At 42.3% G+C, this 17,674-nt stretch overlaps 1 protein-coding gene across 2 annotated transcripts in view; it reads right to left on the bottom strand.

Moving 5' to 3' along the window:
- Positions 1-16,761, bottom strand: part of ALDH1L2 (aldehyde dehydrogenase 1 family member L2) — a 72,315-nt gene extending 55,554 nt beyond the window's left edge. For both annotated transcript variants that reach the window (XR_011030459.1, XM_068276911.1), the window contains exons 1-5: positions 16,643-16,761; positions 7,307-7,451; positions 4,457-4,691; positions 3,358-3,523; positions 1,609-1,710 (exon numbers count right to left, since the gene is read on the bottom strand). Coding sequence is in view for 1 of the 2 variants with exons in the window: in XM_068276911.1 (XP_068133012.1) it covers positions 1,609-1,710; positions 3,358-3,523; positions 4,457-4,691; positions 7,307-7,451; positions 16,643-16,690 (696 nt within the window). In the remaining variant the exon portion in view is untranslated. The remainder of the gene's footprint in view (positions 1-1,608; positions 1,711-3,357; positions 3,524-4,456; positions 4,692-7,306; positions 7,452-16,642) is intronic.
- Positions 16,762-17,674: the final 913 nt, after the last annotated feature.

Here is a 17,674-nt window from a genome sequence, read left to right as displayed (position 1 = left end):
CCGTTTCCTCTAGTGCCCAATTCAGCATGAATCTGCAGTGTTTCCCCGCAGGCAAGAGGGGCTCCTATCTTTTCAATGGCTTTGCCATCCAGATTGCACTACTGTGCGTATCTGGACAGCATGCTATTGCTGCAGAAGGCCGATTCAGGCTGCCGCTTAACAGCACTACGGGAGCCACAGCCGAATCATAAACGGCCGTGGCTCTGTAGTGAAAACTGGCCCATATGGATTGCCATATGGTGTGCAGTCCTTGTGAGAGGCCAAAATAAAGACCAGATCTTATCAAAATCTACAGTATGTTCAGACTATTCCACCAGCTATTTGTATTTGTTCAATCTTGCCCATCCAGTGCTTTTACATTACACAATTTGAATAAGGCTCTGTTCCCACTTGAGCGGAGAACGGACATTTTTTTGTCCATTTTCTGGTCATCAGTAAACAGACAGTGAACAGCTCATATTTAATAAATGGGAACCGTTAACACTTGTCATGCTGAAAGCGGACCGCACTTCTGTTATAAATTATCTGCGATAATCCCGTGCAGGCGGATGCGTTCGCCACATAGCCTATGGGGGTAACGTATCTGCCCCGGGCTGCAGCCAGACCATCAGTTCCTGCTGGCTGCATGTGGTCCGGCATAAGTGTGCACAGAGCCTAACACTCTGCAGAGTCACTACAAAGAAAAGAGTTAATAACCATGTTTATTTGCCAGCACATGTCTCCTCCAAATTATTTTTAAACTGCTACTGAAGTCCAACAACAAAAGTGAAATTACAGTCCCTGGTTTATGTGTGGCTTGTCCATCCTACAGTACCAGACATTTAATATGCTTTCTCCTGAGAAACATTCTTTCACTCCTCAGATATGACAATATGAAGTGAAGGGATGTAACAGAGATGTTCTGCTGGATACACATGGGAGAAATGGTGGGGTGTTGTCTTGGCCACTCATGCTATGGGGGGAGGGAGGGAGTTTTACACTGGCCACACTTGTTGTCGGGAGAGGGTAATTATATTGACCACGTTATGGAGGGGCATTATTCTGGCCACAATTGTTGTTGGGGAAGGGGAGTTGTACTAGATACACTTAATATGGGGATGAGGGGGGAGTTATGCATCCACTTTGCTATGGATTGGGAGGAGAATTCGTGCTGGCCAGACATGTCAAAGGGGGAAAGCAGGGAGAAGATGCTGGCATCACTTGTTATTGGGAGGTAGGGTGGGGGGGAGAGAGTTATGATGACCAGATCACCACACTTGTTGTAGGGGTTTGCTGCACTTGCTAAGGGTAGAATGAGGGGGGTTAAGGTAGCCATACTTGGTGTGGCAATATGACCCAGAGGAAGGGAGCATGACATTTTTGTTGGGGGAATCCATAGTGTGTAATTATACCCACAGGTCACTGTTGTGAGATGGAATCTCATTTATTTTTATCCTGAAGAAACAGATTTTCTCTCATTTCCCAACACTGACCTCTAGTAGCTATCAACAAGGCTGCTACCAGCTGCAGGTTCCATTGCCACTTGGCATTATATGATGGTTTGTGCAGTTAGTTTTTGGCCAGTTGCATTAAAGATTGTGGTCATCTTCACAAGTTCTAGGCATTTACCTTAGCGTTTTCTTTCTTCTGGATTCCTTCATAGGTGGCCCCATCTTCAGGCTGGTCTATATGAGGTGCTTTCCCATCTGCAATCAACTGCACAGCTTCCACCTAACAAAGAGATCACATATCAAGGTGTTCCATTTACACTTGACATATTTTATGCATTTCAACACAAAGAACTAAAGCTAGCCAAGTACCATACCATGCACAACTTACCTCTTCCACATAAGAAAGTCTGAGTTGTGACTAAGGACCTTTAGGAGTCAGAAACGCATCATCTTTCTTAGTTGGAACCTCTAACTACTGTATGCTATGAATTTTTATCAATACGTTTCAATAAAGTGGAGAACTGTAAGTAAGACAGGTGTTGAAAGGAGTATTGTATCCTAAATTGTGAGAGTGATGTGACATCCTTTTCCTGCACCACATCTTCCTGCATTTTCCAAAGCTTGATTTTCCTGTGGCCTTTTCGTACTGGATGAAAAAAATCCAGGATGACATCTACTATGACTGTTTTTCCTCTTTTTTACCATGTGCAGCAACAACTAATTTTAGTATTTAGTATTAAACCTGACCTAAACCCAGAACTTCCTCTTTGCTCAAAGAAAAAAATAAGCAGCAGCATAATAACCTTTAGAGAAAAACATTTATTTCTTACAGCTTACAGAACTAAACTAAACCTGCAGTGTCTACTTCCTGGTTTAAGGGAGCACAGAAAGAGTTAACCTCCCTTGTTTATATATTAGCACACCTCAGCACAGATCAGACAGAGCTTACAACTCAAATTACACTGGCTCATTACTTTCAGATAAGGGAGAATTAGACAGGTTGATCACTTAAACACACACAGGGTGGAATTCTCTGTTTAATTTTTCTCTTGTGCAAGAGTTTAGGTCTGCTTTAAACAACAGTGAAGCACTACGGCAGCTCTGGAAGGCATCATGCAGTGGCTTACCCTCTTCTACATCTCTCTCTTCACTTCTCCTTTCTCTTTCTGTGATAGGCTGGCTCAAGGGCATAGACAGAAGCATATTACCTGTCAGGCCACTCCTACTGAACCCTTCTAAGTGACCTCTCTTTCACCCATGACATAATCTCTTGAAAGTATTTGTAAGGGCAGAAAACTGCCTTGGCTGTTTTTTACGAGAGGGTGTGATTAAGCAACAAAACCTGTATTTTGTGGCATAGACGTTCCATTTTTAAACATTTTTTTCTAAACTTTCTATTTTCTCTGGGTTGTAGTCACATGATTTTGCCTTCTGTAAGAAGACAGCACTGCACAGTCCACTGACAGCAGGTGTACTATAATAATATAGCATTTTTCTCCTTTTGGACTCAAAGTGCTCGAGAAGCAGCCACTAGAGTGCACTCAGTAGGAAGTAGCAGTGTTAGGGAGTCTTTCCCACAAACTCCTTACTGAGTAGGTGCTGGCTTACTGAGAGCCAAGATTTGAACCCAGGTCTTCTATGTCAGAGGCAGAGCCCTTGACCAGTACACTATCCAGCGACTGTCTCTTTATAAAATTAGTCTTTTAACTACCTAGATTTCAAACTGAATATAGTGATCACAATTTCTGTGCCCCCAATGATCAAAATAAGAGCATAGCTGGACCCCAAGTGCTCACATGGGTACCTGACATTGGGAAGCAACGCCAAACTCCATGCTTAGTAAGCGTGAAGATTTTGCTGAGCGGCAATAAATAGGATATACCTGAGGATACGGTGGGCTTCTGCTTTGCTGGTTACCAAAACTTACCATGCCTTTGATCCCTTCAGGAAACAGGAATCTGTTGTAAAGGGAATCCACTGTATCGTTGGGTTCTACATCACACACTTTCTGGAGCAGAATAGGACCTGTATCCAATCCGTCATCAGCCCAGAAGACAGTAAACCCAGCCTTTTTGTCTCCATGAATCAAAGTCCTGTGATATATAAAGGTTAGTGAACATGATATACAAACACCACTTTCTCAACCTGAAATAACTCACACAGACTTCTACATAACTGACTGATTCGTCCTGGGACTTCAGCGCAGTCTGAGCCCGAATAGGGACGGCTTATTGTTTTACAATCTGTTTAGTGAAGCTGCTGGCACTTGCATCCAGACCCTAAAGGACACTACTATTGGGACATTGGGACTTTTAAGTTGGTGCGTAGTTTGAAGTAATTGCTGTTACCAGCTAAATGAGAGTTATTTTAGCCTATGAGTCTGTTGCCCTATATTTGATTGTATATTAAGCTGCTGACTGTTTGGTTATATGATATCCTTTATTGTGAGCGCTGTGTAGCAGGAAACTGCAATTGAACACTTCCTAGTGATTGACCTCTACTCCCTTAGCCGTCAGTTACTAGAAAGGTGTGGCTTCTCAATGGAAGCAAGTCAGCACCATCCCCATGATATCAGTGACACTACAAGGGCCCAAGCTTTTTCTATTTAGGTGGGGAAGCAATGTGGGATAGGAGCTATACAATGACATTTTCACATTTCCGATCTGTGGAAATACCACATTACTGCAACTCAGTAATTTTAGCCCAATCACAGAATTCGGAAGCACTGGACCAATCAGAGGATGCAGATTCATTTCAGAAGTATTTGGCCAATCAGAGAATGCAAAAAAATGACTCCTTGGAAATCGGATTTCTGAGGAGATATCGCATTACTGCAACTCGGTAATTTTAGTCTAATCAGAGAACTCGGAAGCACTGGACCAGTCAGAGGATACAAAATCAACTCGGAGGTGTTTGGCCACTACTTAGAAATCGGAAAACAGAAAGGAAGAATGGGTAATCACCATTGGGGAAATCGTTTTTTTCTGCATAATCGGAAATCAGCATTTCCAACCATCCTTACTCACCAATTTATAGCGGAAGCTCCTCTGTGACGAGGAAGAATGGAGGGGTGGTAGATTATAGATCCATGTTTGGGATGATCTATTACATCCATAGGAATAAACTGTGAGCAAAATGGGAGAACGTTGAGCTCAGCTCCAACAGATTTGTAGGCATCTACTACATCTGAAATAGACTTTCCTTTCACCCTCCATCGAGGGAATTTAAATACCGGTGTACCATCCTTTTCTGCAGCCGCGGCTGGAAGATGGAAAAAGAGAGAGAGAGGTAGAATTAGTACAAAAACAGATCATAGCGCCATTATGGAGTACTAAGACAATTAAAGTGTAACAAGTGCAGACAGCGATACAGGCCTTTTTTCAATTCACTTTTTTCCTAAGTTTTCTACTAGGAGATAATTTTTAATCTTCTGTTTAAAATAACTTTTTCAGCACTCTGTGATTAGAAAATACCAAAGAGTCGGTAAACAAGTACTGTCAGAATTATTCTTTTCTTGCTTGCTGGTGGCTTAAAATGCATTTTATTAATAGGCTGGGTTGACAGTGTTCAATTGTATAATGCACGCATTATAAAGCTTTAGGCCTCTTTCACAGTAGGACGTTGCGTTTTGATGTGACGTTAAATTCGAAATGCAAATTACAACGCAACGCCCCAAAAAAGTCGCAACGCAACTTAATGCCCCGTTATCGTCGCATACAGTAGAGCATAGGTTCTCAACGTGTGGTACGCGTACCCCACGGGGTCCTTCTGATGGTTCCAGGGGGTACTCAGGCTTGATACACTTAACCAAGAATAAGAAATGTAGAGTTTTAGAGAATGATAAATCTTATTTAAACAACACCAAATTTGTGTGTTAGCTAATTAAAAGCAATAGTAAATGCTTGGAAATTGTTTAGAACCATTTATCATGTACTACAATTAAATATATATTTGTCAAGGGGTACTTGTGATAATGTTTCCTATGCTAGGGGGTACTTGGTGAGTACAGGACTTTAAAAGGGGTACATACCAACAACATGTTGAGAAACACTGCAGTAGAGCATACAGGAAATGAAAAGTATGCTTCCAAGTCATTACTGAGCATGTGCAAACAGTCCAACGCAGCTAATAACGTGCGTAACGCACTGCATGCAGCACTTTCTAATAACGCTACACGTTACACACAGATGCAACGTGTGCACTGTGAATGTCGCACAAACTTAGTATTGCTGTGCGTTAATCTGCGTTGAAACATTTTCTAACTTGCGACTTTAACGTCGCACTGTGAAAGAGGCCTCAAGCTAGGTTCACAGTGCTCAGTTGCGTTGCAGAAAAATTCTGCATGTCAACTTACTACCCATACAATTCTATGGGTCTGTTCGCAGTAATGGATTGCGTTATTCTTTCTTCCTGCATGCAGGATTTGTATTAAAGTCTATGTCCAGTCTCAGTTGCAGTTCACACACATTTTAACACGTGCCTATATGCAGCAAGTTAGAATAACATGATGCATTAGAACGCAGTAATATGAACAAGCCCATAGAATGGTATGGGCAGTTAGCTGACATGCAGAATTATTCTGCAATGCAGCTAAGCACTGTGAACCCAGCCTAAGGCCTGGAACCCACTGCAAAACGCAATCGCTAATCGCAAGCGCTAGCGTTTTGTATGAGCAGTTTGTAAGTGATTTCATGAGCATTTTAGGGAGCGTTTTTAAAAAGTGTATCAATTTGCCAGCGGTTGTGTAGCGATTAGCGATTTAAAGTCTGATTGGTCCTTTCAATTAATTTTAATTTTGTTACAGTCTGCAGTAACTTTAAAACGCTAGCAAAATCGCTCCGTGCAGGTTTTGATGAACGATTACGCCAGCGATGATATACTTAACATTGAAGCGCTAACGCTCCCAAAATGCTGCATGTCCTGCGTTTGCAATTTCAGGAAGCGCAATCGCTCCAGTGGAAGTTGCCCCATCCATTAACATTAGCTGAGCGTTTTGGCAAAACGCTAGTGTTTTGAATTGCTCCAGAAATGCTCACAAAACCGCTCTTGTGGGTTCCAGCCCTTAGGCTAGATTAACAGTAGTCAGTTGCAAAACGCATGCGTTATAATGCATCATAATGAGTGTGAACTGCAATGCAGACTGGACATAGACTTTAGTACAAAACCTGCACGCACCAAGTTAGCATAACGTGATCAGTTACAACACAGTACTGTAAACAGCCCCATAATATTATATTGGCAGTGAGTTGACATGCAGAATTATTCTGAAATGCAACTGAGCACTGTGAACAAGGCCTGAAAGGGACTTGAGGCTGCATCTGAACATCTTCACTGCCACCAAATCACACCTCATGGCACTCTTATTTGCGTGGGGACCGCTTTGTGGTCCCCTCTGTTCTAAGCACATCAAATTACGTGCAAACAAGCAAGTATGACATTATTACTTGAGTCATGCTGAATATAAAAATACAAGACTACAGAAAAGTTATATTTAGTACTACACATACAATGAATTATCCTGTAAATTTTTGTTTTCAGCTCGGGTTTGAGCTGACTGCCCCCCCCCCCCCTCCTACCATGATAAGACTCATAAAACTATAAAATATTAAAACTGCTGTCAAAGAAACCTGAAAAAGTGAAAGGCTTTTTTAAAACAATATTAGCAGAAGGGGCACTCCTGAGGATCTGCTAGCATCAGTTTTCACAATTCAGAAGTGCAGTAGACAATCACATTGGGGAATTTTGACCTGATATTCAGCAAAATAAAATACAGTTAAGTAACAGAAAAAACAGATTACAGCATATCACAGCTGTTTATTATTATTATTTTGGTATATTTGTATCTTTCAAGGTATGTACCCGTAATAAAATCTTACCTAAAGGATCTGCCTTCCCATCCTTGTCTGGGACTGTGAAGACACCCACTAATTTATGTCCTTCTTTCCGCAGGTTATTATACACTTCTTGACCAAATACACTCTGACCAATGACAGCAATCCTTAGTTTGTTCTGATAATAGATCTGTAAACAATACAAAACCAATGCCATCACTTTAACAGCAACTCCAGGCAACAGGTACAGTCATTCAGTGGAAAGCACTGCTGTGCAGTCATTCATGGAGTTTTATTACCATTCCTTATAGGCAGAATAAACTGGGTAATAGGAGTATTTCAGGGCACAGCTACAATGTCTTCTCCCACATCTGTGCTACAACACTCCTTCCTCAGAAATATAGCCCTCTGCACACGCATGATGATGCGCTAAAGAGGCCACTATAATCAGCACATAAATGACGGCTGGTTATTGCACCTCTATGGACCTTTCCTTCATGTTTAATCCATTGAATGAATGGAAGATTATTTTCACGTGTAATGCTGGGCATACACGGCTCGTTTTATATTATCAATCGAGCCGCTGATGGCTCGATTGATAATATTCAACCTGTCCGATACCCCGTCGGATCGATTCTGCGCTTGATACCGGCGGGGAGAACAATGGGAGAAAACGAAACGCTGATTAGCAGCGCCCACGGGGACGAGTGGGAATCAATCCGTGCGCACGTGCGAACGAGCGGTGACGCGCCGGCATTGAGCTGCTGGCTTGATACCGACGTATTCTCGAGCCGTGTATGCCCAGCATTAGTCAATGCAAATAGAGACAGCGCAGCCAGTTAGGTGATGCAGCCGCTTGAACCTTCAAGTTTGGTTAGCACAGAGCAGAAGCGTTCCAAGGTCAGGGCCGTAGAGTCAGTACTAAAATCATCTGACTCCAACTCCTCAGTTTATGGAACCACCGACTCAGACTCAGACTCCAGGTACCCAAAATGGCTCCAACTGCTACTTACCAGGGCTGTGGATTTTGTACAAACATCATCTCAGACTCCAACTCCTCAGTTCATGAAACCACCAACTCCAACTCCACAGCCCTGTCCAAGGTGCCGAGAGTATGGTATACTCCCCTCTATCGTAAGAAAAAGAAAACAGTATTAGGTGGGCATAGTAGCCCTGTCCCCAGGGCTGTGGAGTCGGAGTTGGAGTCAGAGTCGAGGAGTCACAGTCGGGGCAATTTTAGGCACCCGGAGTCGGAGTTGGAGTCATGGTTTCATAAACTGAGTAGTCGGAGTCTGGAGTCGGAGTCTGGTGATTTTTGTACAAAATCCACACCCCTATTAAATATTAGACTAAGGAGACGGAGTCGGGGCCATTTTGGTTACCCGGAGTCAGAGTTGGAGTCGTGGTTTCATAAACTGAGGAGTCGGAGTCGGAGTTGGAGTCGGAAGATTTTTGAACCGACTCCACAGCCCTGCCTGTCCCCCAGCCACAGTATGCGTTAATGACCAGAGACAGACGGTCATCAATGTATGGGTGCACTGCAAGGGGGAGAAACAAATCTCTTCCCTTTCCCATGGGAAGCACTATGGGTACTGCTGGTGGTCATAAATGCACATCTAAAAACTAATTAAAAAGTCAGCGCAGATCGTAAGTGAATCCACTGTTTCACAATCAATCGTTTTTCACCAATGTGGTCATAAATTCTCATATCCAAGTGGTAGACTGTCACCCAAAGGATTAGAGGGAGCTTACCAACTGCTGACAACCCACGTTATAAGGTTGTATGTCTCACATTCAGTGGAAAAAGGGACCAGGACCCACCCAGGATCCAAGACTTCCAGATATCCTTATATTAGTTCGGGTACACCATCCCGAAAATCAGAGCCAGTAAAACATGCAAATAAACGGTAGATCTAAGTGTAACCCGTTTATTAAAAACCATAGCACATAGCCATAAAAGAAAAGTAAAATTCAATAAAACTTACATACGGGGCCCAAGCAATGGGAGCCCCGAAACAATATTGTGCTTGTATGCTGGTCCACAACCAGTAAGAAAGTATAAAAAGTGCCGCCTGTCTCCTTGCCGCCTGTCTCCATCGAACTATTGATACCCTTGGCGCTGATTTTTTGCTTTGTCATAAATGCACATCACCAATGGGCTGATCGCCATTAAAGGGGAACTGAAGAGAGAGCTATATGGAGGCTGTCATGTTTATTTCCTTTTAATCAATACCAGTTGCCTGACAGCCTTGCTGGTCTATTTCTCTGCAGTAGTATCTGCATAAAACCAGAAACAAGCATGCAGCTAGTCTTGTCAGATCTGACTTTAAAGTCTGAACCACTGAAACACCTGATCTGCTGAATGCTTGTTCAGGGGCTATGGTTAATAGTATTAGAGGCAGATGATCAGCAGGGCTGCCAGGCAACTGGTATTGCTTAAAAGGAAATAAACATGACAGCCTCCATATACCGCTCTCTTCAGTTCCCCTTTAATACTGCGCAATTAGCAGGGCTGGATTTACCATAAAGCACGTGCCTACAGGCGCCTGATGTGAGAAAGGCTGCTCACTTTGCTCCACCAGTGCCGCACTCTCTCATTCCCTATGCAGAGTCCTGATGAGAGTGTAAATGGGAAGTTACTTACCCTGCTCTCGGCATTCCACTGATGAGATCTGCCTTTAGTGAGGGGCAACCTAATACTGAGGGTACCTCTGGTGACTGAATGCTAATGAACACCTGTAGCTACCTATGGCGGGAAAAGGAAGTAAGGGAGAAGTGACTGCTGGGCCAGGCAGCAGACTTGTGGTGCGGTTTGGCAAGGGTTTGTAGATTCATGGATGGTGAAGTCTAGGGTGCCAGGACATCTGTGCCTATAGGCTACTGGGATTTAAATCCGGGTCTGGCAATTAGCATGACACGGGTAACCAGAGCATTGGTATGGTAATGCGTATTAGGATTGCCTAACACGCTTTCCCATAGCTAAGTTTACCCATGTACCCATGTCAGGCTAATTGTGCAACATGCAGTACTCTGCTGGTGTTAGTACCAGTAATAATGCTGTCCACTGTCATGTGGCCATGTGGTCGTTATCACCGCGCCCTGTAAAGCATCATTCACTCATACCCAGATTGCGAGATCGTGGAAATGATCGCCCCTCACTCAGAAAATCACTGATTGTCGGAAGAACTGTGGACAAAATTGCAAGCTAGGTACGAGCCTTTAGGCTAAACTCCCTAACACTGCTAGTTCCTATAGAGCGCAACATAGTAGCTGCAGTTCATGTGCTTCTCCGCCAGAAGAAAAGCTCAATATAAATGTTATTTGTCTTGTCTTGTATCACAATATATTAATATGGATTGACCATGGGAAATTCAAACACTCCCTGGGATACACATACCACATGTTGAGAACCTAGGCTATAGAAAATGGATAATGTATAAAAGAATGGCTTATACAGAAGAAAATGCGCCTTCTGGAGTGGCCCAGTCAGAGTCCTGACCTCATCCTGATTGAGATGTTGTGGCATGATGTCAAGGAAGCGATTTACACCACACATCCCAAGAATAATGCTGAATTTGAAACAGTTCTGTAAAGAGGTCAAAAATGACTTCTGACCGTTGTGCACATCTGATCTGCAACTCCGGGAAACGATTGGTTGAAGTTATTGCTGCCAAAGGAGGTTCAACCAGTTATAAAATCCAAGGATTCACATACTTTTTCCACCTGCACTGTGAATGTTTACATGGTGTGTTCAATAAAAACATGGAAACATTTAATTATTTGTGCGGTATTAGTTTTAGCAGATTGTAATTGTCTATTGTTGTGACTAACAGTAGATGAAGATCAGATCACATTTTATGACCAATTTGTGCAGAAATCCATATAATTTCAAAGGGTTCATATACTTTTTACTGCTACTGTAAATAGTAGTAAGTGGCAAAAAAAAAAAAAAAAAAAAAAAAGAAACATTATTTCTGCTTGGGTTTCCATCTCAAGCTTGGATGTAATTATAGCAGGGTACCAGGTGCAGATCCCTCTGAGCACAGATGTTAGCGTTCCCTACACTGACGAGTGCAGTGATGAGGACACAGAAAACATTATGCACGGCCTACTAATCGTCACCAAATAAAGGGCAAATAAAGCAGATATGGAAAGCCTTCCTATAATGAAAATTATATAAATAGTTTGGACAGCTATTGCTCACAAAGTGTCTATCTAGGAGTGGTTGATTCTTTGGCTCAGCATGCCTGCCAAGAGCCAGGAACTATAGTGTATGCACATAACAACACTTGTAGAAGCTTGCTAATCCCAAGAACTAAAAGCATTATTTTTCAGATTACTAAAGTATAACTCAAAGTGAAATTCTACCTTTGTTACAAAAAAAACTACTAGCAGGGGACACACTTGTCTTTCAGTTTTTTGCATGCGTTTTTCTGTATACGTTTTCTGCACAGCATGGCCCATATTTAATTCAGTTTTTCTCCAAAGTTTTCTCCTATATGATATTACCCCAGCTTGTCATAAAAAGGCATTTGAAACAATCAGTAAGCAAGAAAATATTCAAAATAATTTTAATAGTACTTTTTCACAAACTTTTGGGTAACTTTTCAATTGTAAAATGCTGAAAAGTTATTTTAAAGAGAAGATGAAAATTATCTCCTAGGAGATAACTAGGGAAAAAAAGTTAATTGCATATGGGCCCATGAGTGTTTGTATGCAGAAAAATGCATGCATTTTTTTCACAACAGCTAATGTAATTGATAGAGAAAACCAACAAAATGTACAAAACTATTCTGCAGAATGTCAGGTTTTTTTCTGCACGCGAAAAAACTAGCCCATTGATAAACATGAGTCCACTCACTTCAGGTTCCATTTAAAAAGCAGACCCAAACCAAACATTTTTTTTAATTCAAAATATTTAGTTGCACCACTCAGACACATACAAAGATAAATAAACACTCCTTCAAGCCTATGAGCATTTCAGTGCATGCTTTTCACCCTTCTCTTTTCATAACTAGGGTTATACAGGTGGCAGCCATTAGCAATTCCTCCTTTGCTGGAAACTATCTACTCCACCAGTTTGCCGGATTATTTACCGGCAATATGAAAGGGAGAGGTTCCTCCAATAAATGTAAAATAGTTTATATTTGTCATCATACATCTGAAAAAAGGCTGCTATTTATTATTATAATTTAGAAATTAGATTTTATTTCTGAAATCTTGTATTTTTAATTTGGGTCCACTTTAAATGGCCCAAGTATTTAAATAGCATTGTTTTTCTATGTATGAAAAGCAGAGTGATAGTTAATGCTTTAATAACTCCCCTCGACCTGCATGTGTAATTAGCTGCACACAGCAGAATGTATTCACCTCTGGAGGAGTACACCTATAATACTCTGAAAACTGGCACCTCAGCACACATCTGAACTACCGTAATATTTAAATAAATCCTCCTGGATATGAACTGAAGGACTTTGTTGTGTTTTTGAATTTTTAGTCAACAAGAGCGGAATATCACTTTAGACAAATGTTAGTGGCTAGAATACAGTGGCTTGCAAAAGTATTCGGTCCCCTTGAAGTTTTCCACATTTTGTCACATTACTGCCACAAACATCAATCAATTTTATTGAAATTTCACGTGAAAGACCAATACAAAGTGAGAAGTGGAACAAAAATCATACATGATTCCAAACATCTTTTACAAATAAATAACTGCAAAGTGGGGTGTGCGTAATTATTCAGCCCCCTGAGTCAATACTTTGTAGAACCACCTTTTTTGCTGCAATTACAGCTGCCAGTCTTTTAGTGTATGTCTCTACCAGCTTTGCACATCTAGAGACTGAAATTCTTGCCCATTCTTCTTTGAAAAACAGCTCCAGCTCAGTCAAATTAGATGGACAGCGTTTGTGAACAGCAGTTTTCAGATCTTGCCACAGATTCTCGATTGGATTTAGATCTGGGCTTTGACTGGGCCATTCTAACACATGAATATGTTTTGTTTTAATCCATTCCATTGTTGCCCTGGCTTCATATTTAGGGGCGTTGTCCTGCTGGAAGGTGAACCTTCGCCCCAGTCTCAAGTCTTTTGCAGACTCCAAGAGGTTTTCTTCCAAGATTGCCCTGTATTTGGCTCCATCCATCTTCCCATCAACTCTGACCAGCTTCCCTGTCCCTGCTGAAGAGAAGCACCCCCAGAGAATGATACTGCCACCACCATATTTGACAGTGGGGATGGTGTGTTCAGAGTGATTTGCAGTCTTAGTTTTCCGCCACACATAGTGTTTTGCATTTTGGCCCAAAAGTTCCGTTTTGGTCTCATCTGACCAGAGCACCTCCTTCCACATGCTTGCTGTGTCCCCCACATGGCTTGTGGCAAACTGCAAACGGGACTTCTTATGCTTTTCTGTTAACAATGGCTTTCTTCTTGCCACTCTTCCATAAAGGCCAACTTTGCGCAGTGCACGACTAATAGTTGTCCTATAGACAAATTTCCCCACCTGAACTGTAGATCTCTGCAGCTCGTCCAGAGTCACCATGGGCCTCTTGACTGCATTTCTGATCAGCACTCTCCTTGTTCGGCCTGTGAGTTTAGGTAGACGGCCTTGTCTTGGTAGGTTTACAGTTGTGCCATACTCCTTCAATTTCTGAATGATCGCTTGAACAGTGCTCCGTGGGATGTTCAAGGCTTTGGAAATCTTTTTCTAGCCTAAGTCTGCTTTAAATTTCTCAATAACTTTAACCCTGACCTGTCTGGCGTGTTCTTTGGACTTTATGGTGTTGTTGCTCTCAATATTCTCTTAGACAACCTTTGAGGTCATCACAGAGCAGCTGTATTTGTACTGACATTAGATTACATACAGGTGCACTCTATTTAGTCATTAGCACTCATCAGCTAATGTCTACTGGCAACTGACTGCACTCAGACCAAAGGGGGTTGAATAATTACGCACACCCCACTTTGCAGTTATTTATTTGTAAAAAATGTTTGGAATCATGTATGATTTTCGTTCCACTTCTCACATGTTCACCACTTTGTATTGGTCTTTTACGTGGAATTCCAATAAAATTGCGTCTTGTTTGTGGCAGTAATGTGGCAAAATGTGGAAAACTTCAAGGGGGCCAAATACTTTTGCAAGCCACTGTATTTTAAGAGGAACTAGATAAACTAGGTTTTACAGTGTGGGCAGGTTTTAGGTACAGTACTATCAGTTTGGCATTAAATGATTGTGGCATAGGTATATCATCACCAAAATGAACTCTCAGTATTTTTGCCACCACCCCGTCTCCAACAACCTTACACTAACCCCAACCAGTGCATGACATCTGCATCAGTGATGTGTAGCAGCATTCATCCCCTTCCTGTCACTGCCACCTTTCCTGCCCCCCTCCTGATACTGTCCACCACTATCCTTTGCCTTGCATTGACTTTGGCCACCGGCTTCTCTCTTTCTTTCGTCCTCCCATAAACTTGCCAATCACGGAGGGTACAATGAGCTGATTGCAAGTAAGGCAAGAAAGTCACAGGAGAAACACAGAGGCTGCATGAAGAAATGCTGTTGGGCTGCCTGCCAGGAATGTAAATAAAATGTGTCACTGAGGGATATGTTACATGGGTATGTCCCTGAGTGGTATGTCACTGTGGGATCTGTCACTGGATAAGAGGTCTGTTAACTTTCTAGGAAGAACACATGTTGTTCTTCAGTGAATACGCCCCTTTGACCCCTTTACTCCTAGTTGTTTTCTGGCTACCACCATCGCAGAATTCCTCCAAGCCTCACTTTCAGTTTTGCTCTGCCAATATGCAGCTGTTATGTCAGGGGAAAAAAAAAGGTACAAAAATAATTTTGCTACTAGTAAGAACAGAGATTTACTGCTTAATTAGAATTAGGATAATACACCAATACTTCTAATTAAAGCTTCTAAATCACTCTTTCTATTGAATATATGAGCTAATGTTATAAAGCACTATTTCCAGTAAGATGCAATAGGCATGTGCAGCTAAGGAGAACAGTGGCTACTTGACACACCGCATTGGTTGTGTGTGTACCCCAGTCATAATCTGCTACCTGGCCTGCTACAGTTTAGGGCTAATTCCTTAGGAGAAAGCCAATCAGCCTAAAGCTGGCCACTAACGGTCCAATTCCTAGCGAAAAATCGTCCAAGCGATCAGAAATTCTGATTGGATTGGTTGTAAATAATCTCCATTGGTGGACACAATCGATTATGAACGAGTGAAAAAAAATGTCGCCCGAATGAATTTTCGGCGAACGAAAATTTGGATTTTCTTGGTGGTCGTGATAGATAGAAAGCAATGATTAGTTAGTTGATGGTGTAGTGAACGATTTTTCGTCCGATCAGAATTTCTGATCGCTTGAACGATTTTTCAGCAGTGTGTCTTATGCTTGGTACACACCATGCAATCACCAGGTCAAACCGATCATTTCCAACATGTTCGATCTGCTCCTGATCACCAATGGGATCAGTTTTTTTGCAGTAGTGATCTAAAAATCGATGCTGTTATCAATCCAGAGCAGAGTGAACATGTCAGAGATTATCGGTTCGACCCATCGATCTGACGGGAAATTGCATGGTGAGTACCTAGCATTATGTACAAGGAAACAGGAGCGTGGAGAAAACCCAACAAATACAGGAAGAACATAAAACCTCCATACAAGTAGTATTAAAACAAACTGAACTGGGATTCTAGTACTGTGACACTAGAGTAGCAGCCATTGTCACCTTGTGTTATTTGAGGAAATGTCAATAAATAAATATTTTATTTATAAAACATTACTCTTTATTTTTCTGGAAGAGGTGGCTCTCAGCAGCTAGCCTATCACATCACCGTGTGTTTACAGTAACCCCATCCACTGCTGTCTACAGTAAGCACACAATAGAACTAGCAATATGCTTTCTGCTGATGTAATGCTAACACTGTGAATAGTACTCTTTACGTTAATACGTGACCAGGCAGCAGCAGCCAAAAGCCATGAATGTCAAAGCAAAATACTGCATGGATGATTTGCCACGCTGGATCGGGTCTATAATTATCCCCATGCACAGCAGAATGTAAGTAACTTAGTGTCAGATAACAGTATACATAATTCTCCATCCCCTCACATGCCCACTGCCAGCACTTACCTGTCTGCACAGAAAATATTGGCACCTTCATCTATCATATGGTGACTGTTATGACAACTGTTCAAGATGAGTTATCTTATTTATTCTACGCCTAAAAGGTAATATGGCATGCAATTGCAATCCCCACAGTATTCCATTCAGGCACTAGCTCAGACCCATTCTGCCACATGGCAAGTATGTCCAGGGCAGAAAGCATATAAATGATGGATGATCATGCCACTTTAGTGCCAGCTTACTCACTGTTGCGGTGGAGAACTTCCTGATGAACTGATTGGCAGCCCACAGCATTTTTTAGCAAGTGGTCAGCAAAGCGTCAGAGAATCACACAGCAGACATAGAGCCAGCAGAGCTGCTGCAGTTCTTTGCAAGCGAGGAGGACCCTGCGAGACTCGATCACGCCTTTTACACTAACGCCACGCCCATTTGCTGCTAAAACAGACACTCCCACCATACCACGTCTCAGCAAGGCTATTGTAGTAAAACATGCCTAGTCCTCATCTTCTTTGTAGTGCCGATACCTAAACACGCCCATCTGTCAGTGTCAACACGATTCCATGCGAAGGACTACAGTAGCAGCCTCTATGCCGGTCTCCTACAGGCTGGCTGATGCAACCACCGAGGGGCGTGTTTCATTATCATAATTCTCAATCGAGTGGCACACCCTTTTGAGTACACTACAGCCGTTATAGTGCGATTTTAAAGTGGCCACGTACCGTTTCTTGGATTTTAGACAAATTTAGTCTAGCCATAGACTAGTCGATATTGCCAAAAGATCAGGGAGATCTATCTGATCGAATCCCTCCACACATTGCATTTTAATTTTTTTTAGTAGATTTCACCATGAAAATCTATTAAAAATGTATCTACTATTTGATGCAGTTCAACACTCTGACACTGGACCCCATCTGCCATTGAGCAATATCTTCTCTCTGGTACGATCAACTGATTTGACCAAATTCAGATCTTCAGCATATTGGGGGATTGTTTTCTAGCAGATTTGCTCAAATTATTGAATCAGTCGGATATCAATGGTACCGGTGTAGGCCTGAGGCGATTCAAAAACAAAAAGTTGTTATGGATCCTCCAGAAGTGTACCACGCAGGGGCGGCCCTGGACTTTTTGCCGCCTGAGGCAAATTTTGGAAAAATTGTCGTCGTCCCCCCCCCTCCCCCCCCGTGGGGGGCCACCGAGCTGGAGGGGTAGCGGGCAGGACGGGGGTATCCCTCGCCTGGGTCCCCCGATCTGCACTCCCCTCCAGCTTTAAATAGCGAG

Source organism: Hyperolius riggenbachi, chromosome 3 (genome assembly GCF_040937935.1).
Source record: "Hyperolius riggenbachi isolate aHypRig1 chromosome 3, aHypRig1.pri, whole genome shotgun sequence".
In the NCBI taxonomy this organism is placed as follows: domain Eukaryota; kingdom Metazoa; phylum Chordata; class Amphibia; order Anura; family Hyperoliidae; genus Hyperolius; species Hyperolius riggenbachi.
The sequence above is the reverse complement of the archived record's forward strand: the minus strand, read 5'-3'. Positions and strand labels throughout refer to the sequence as shown.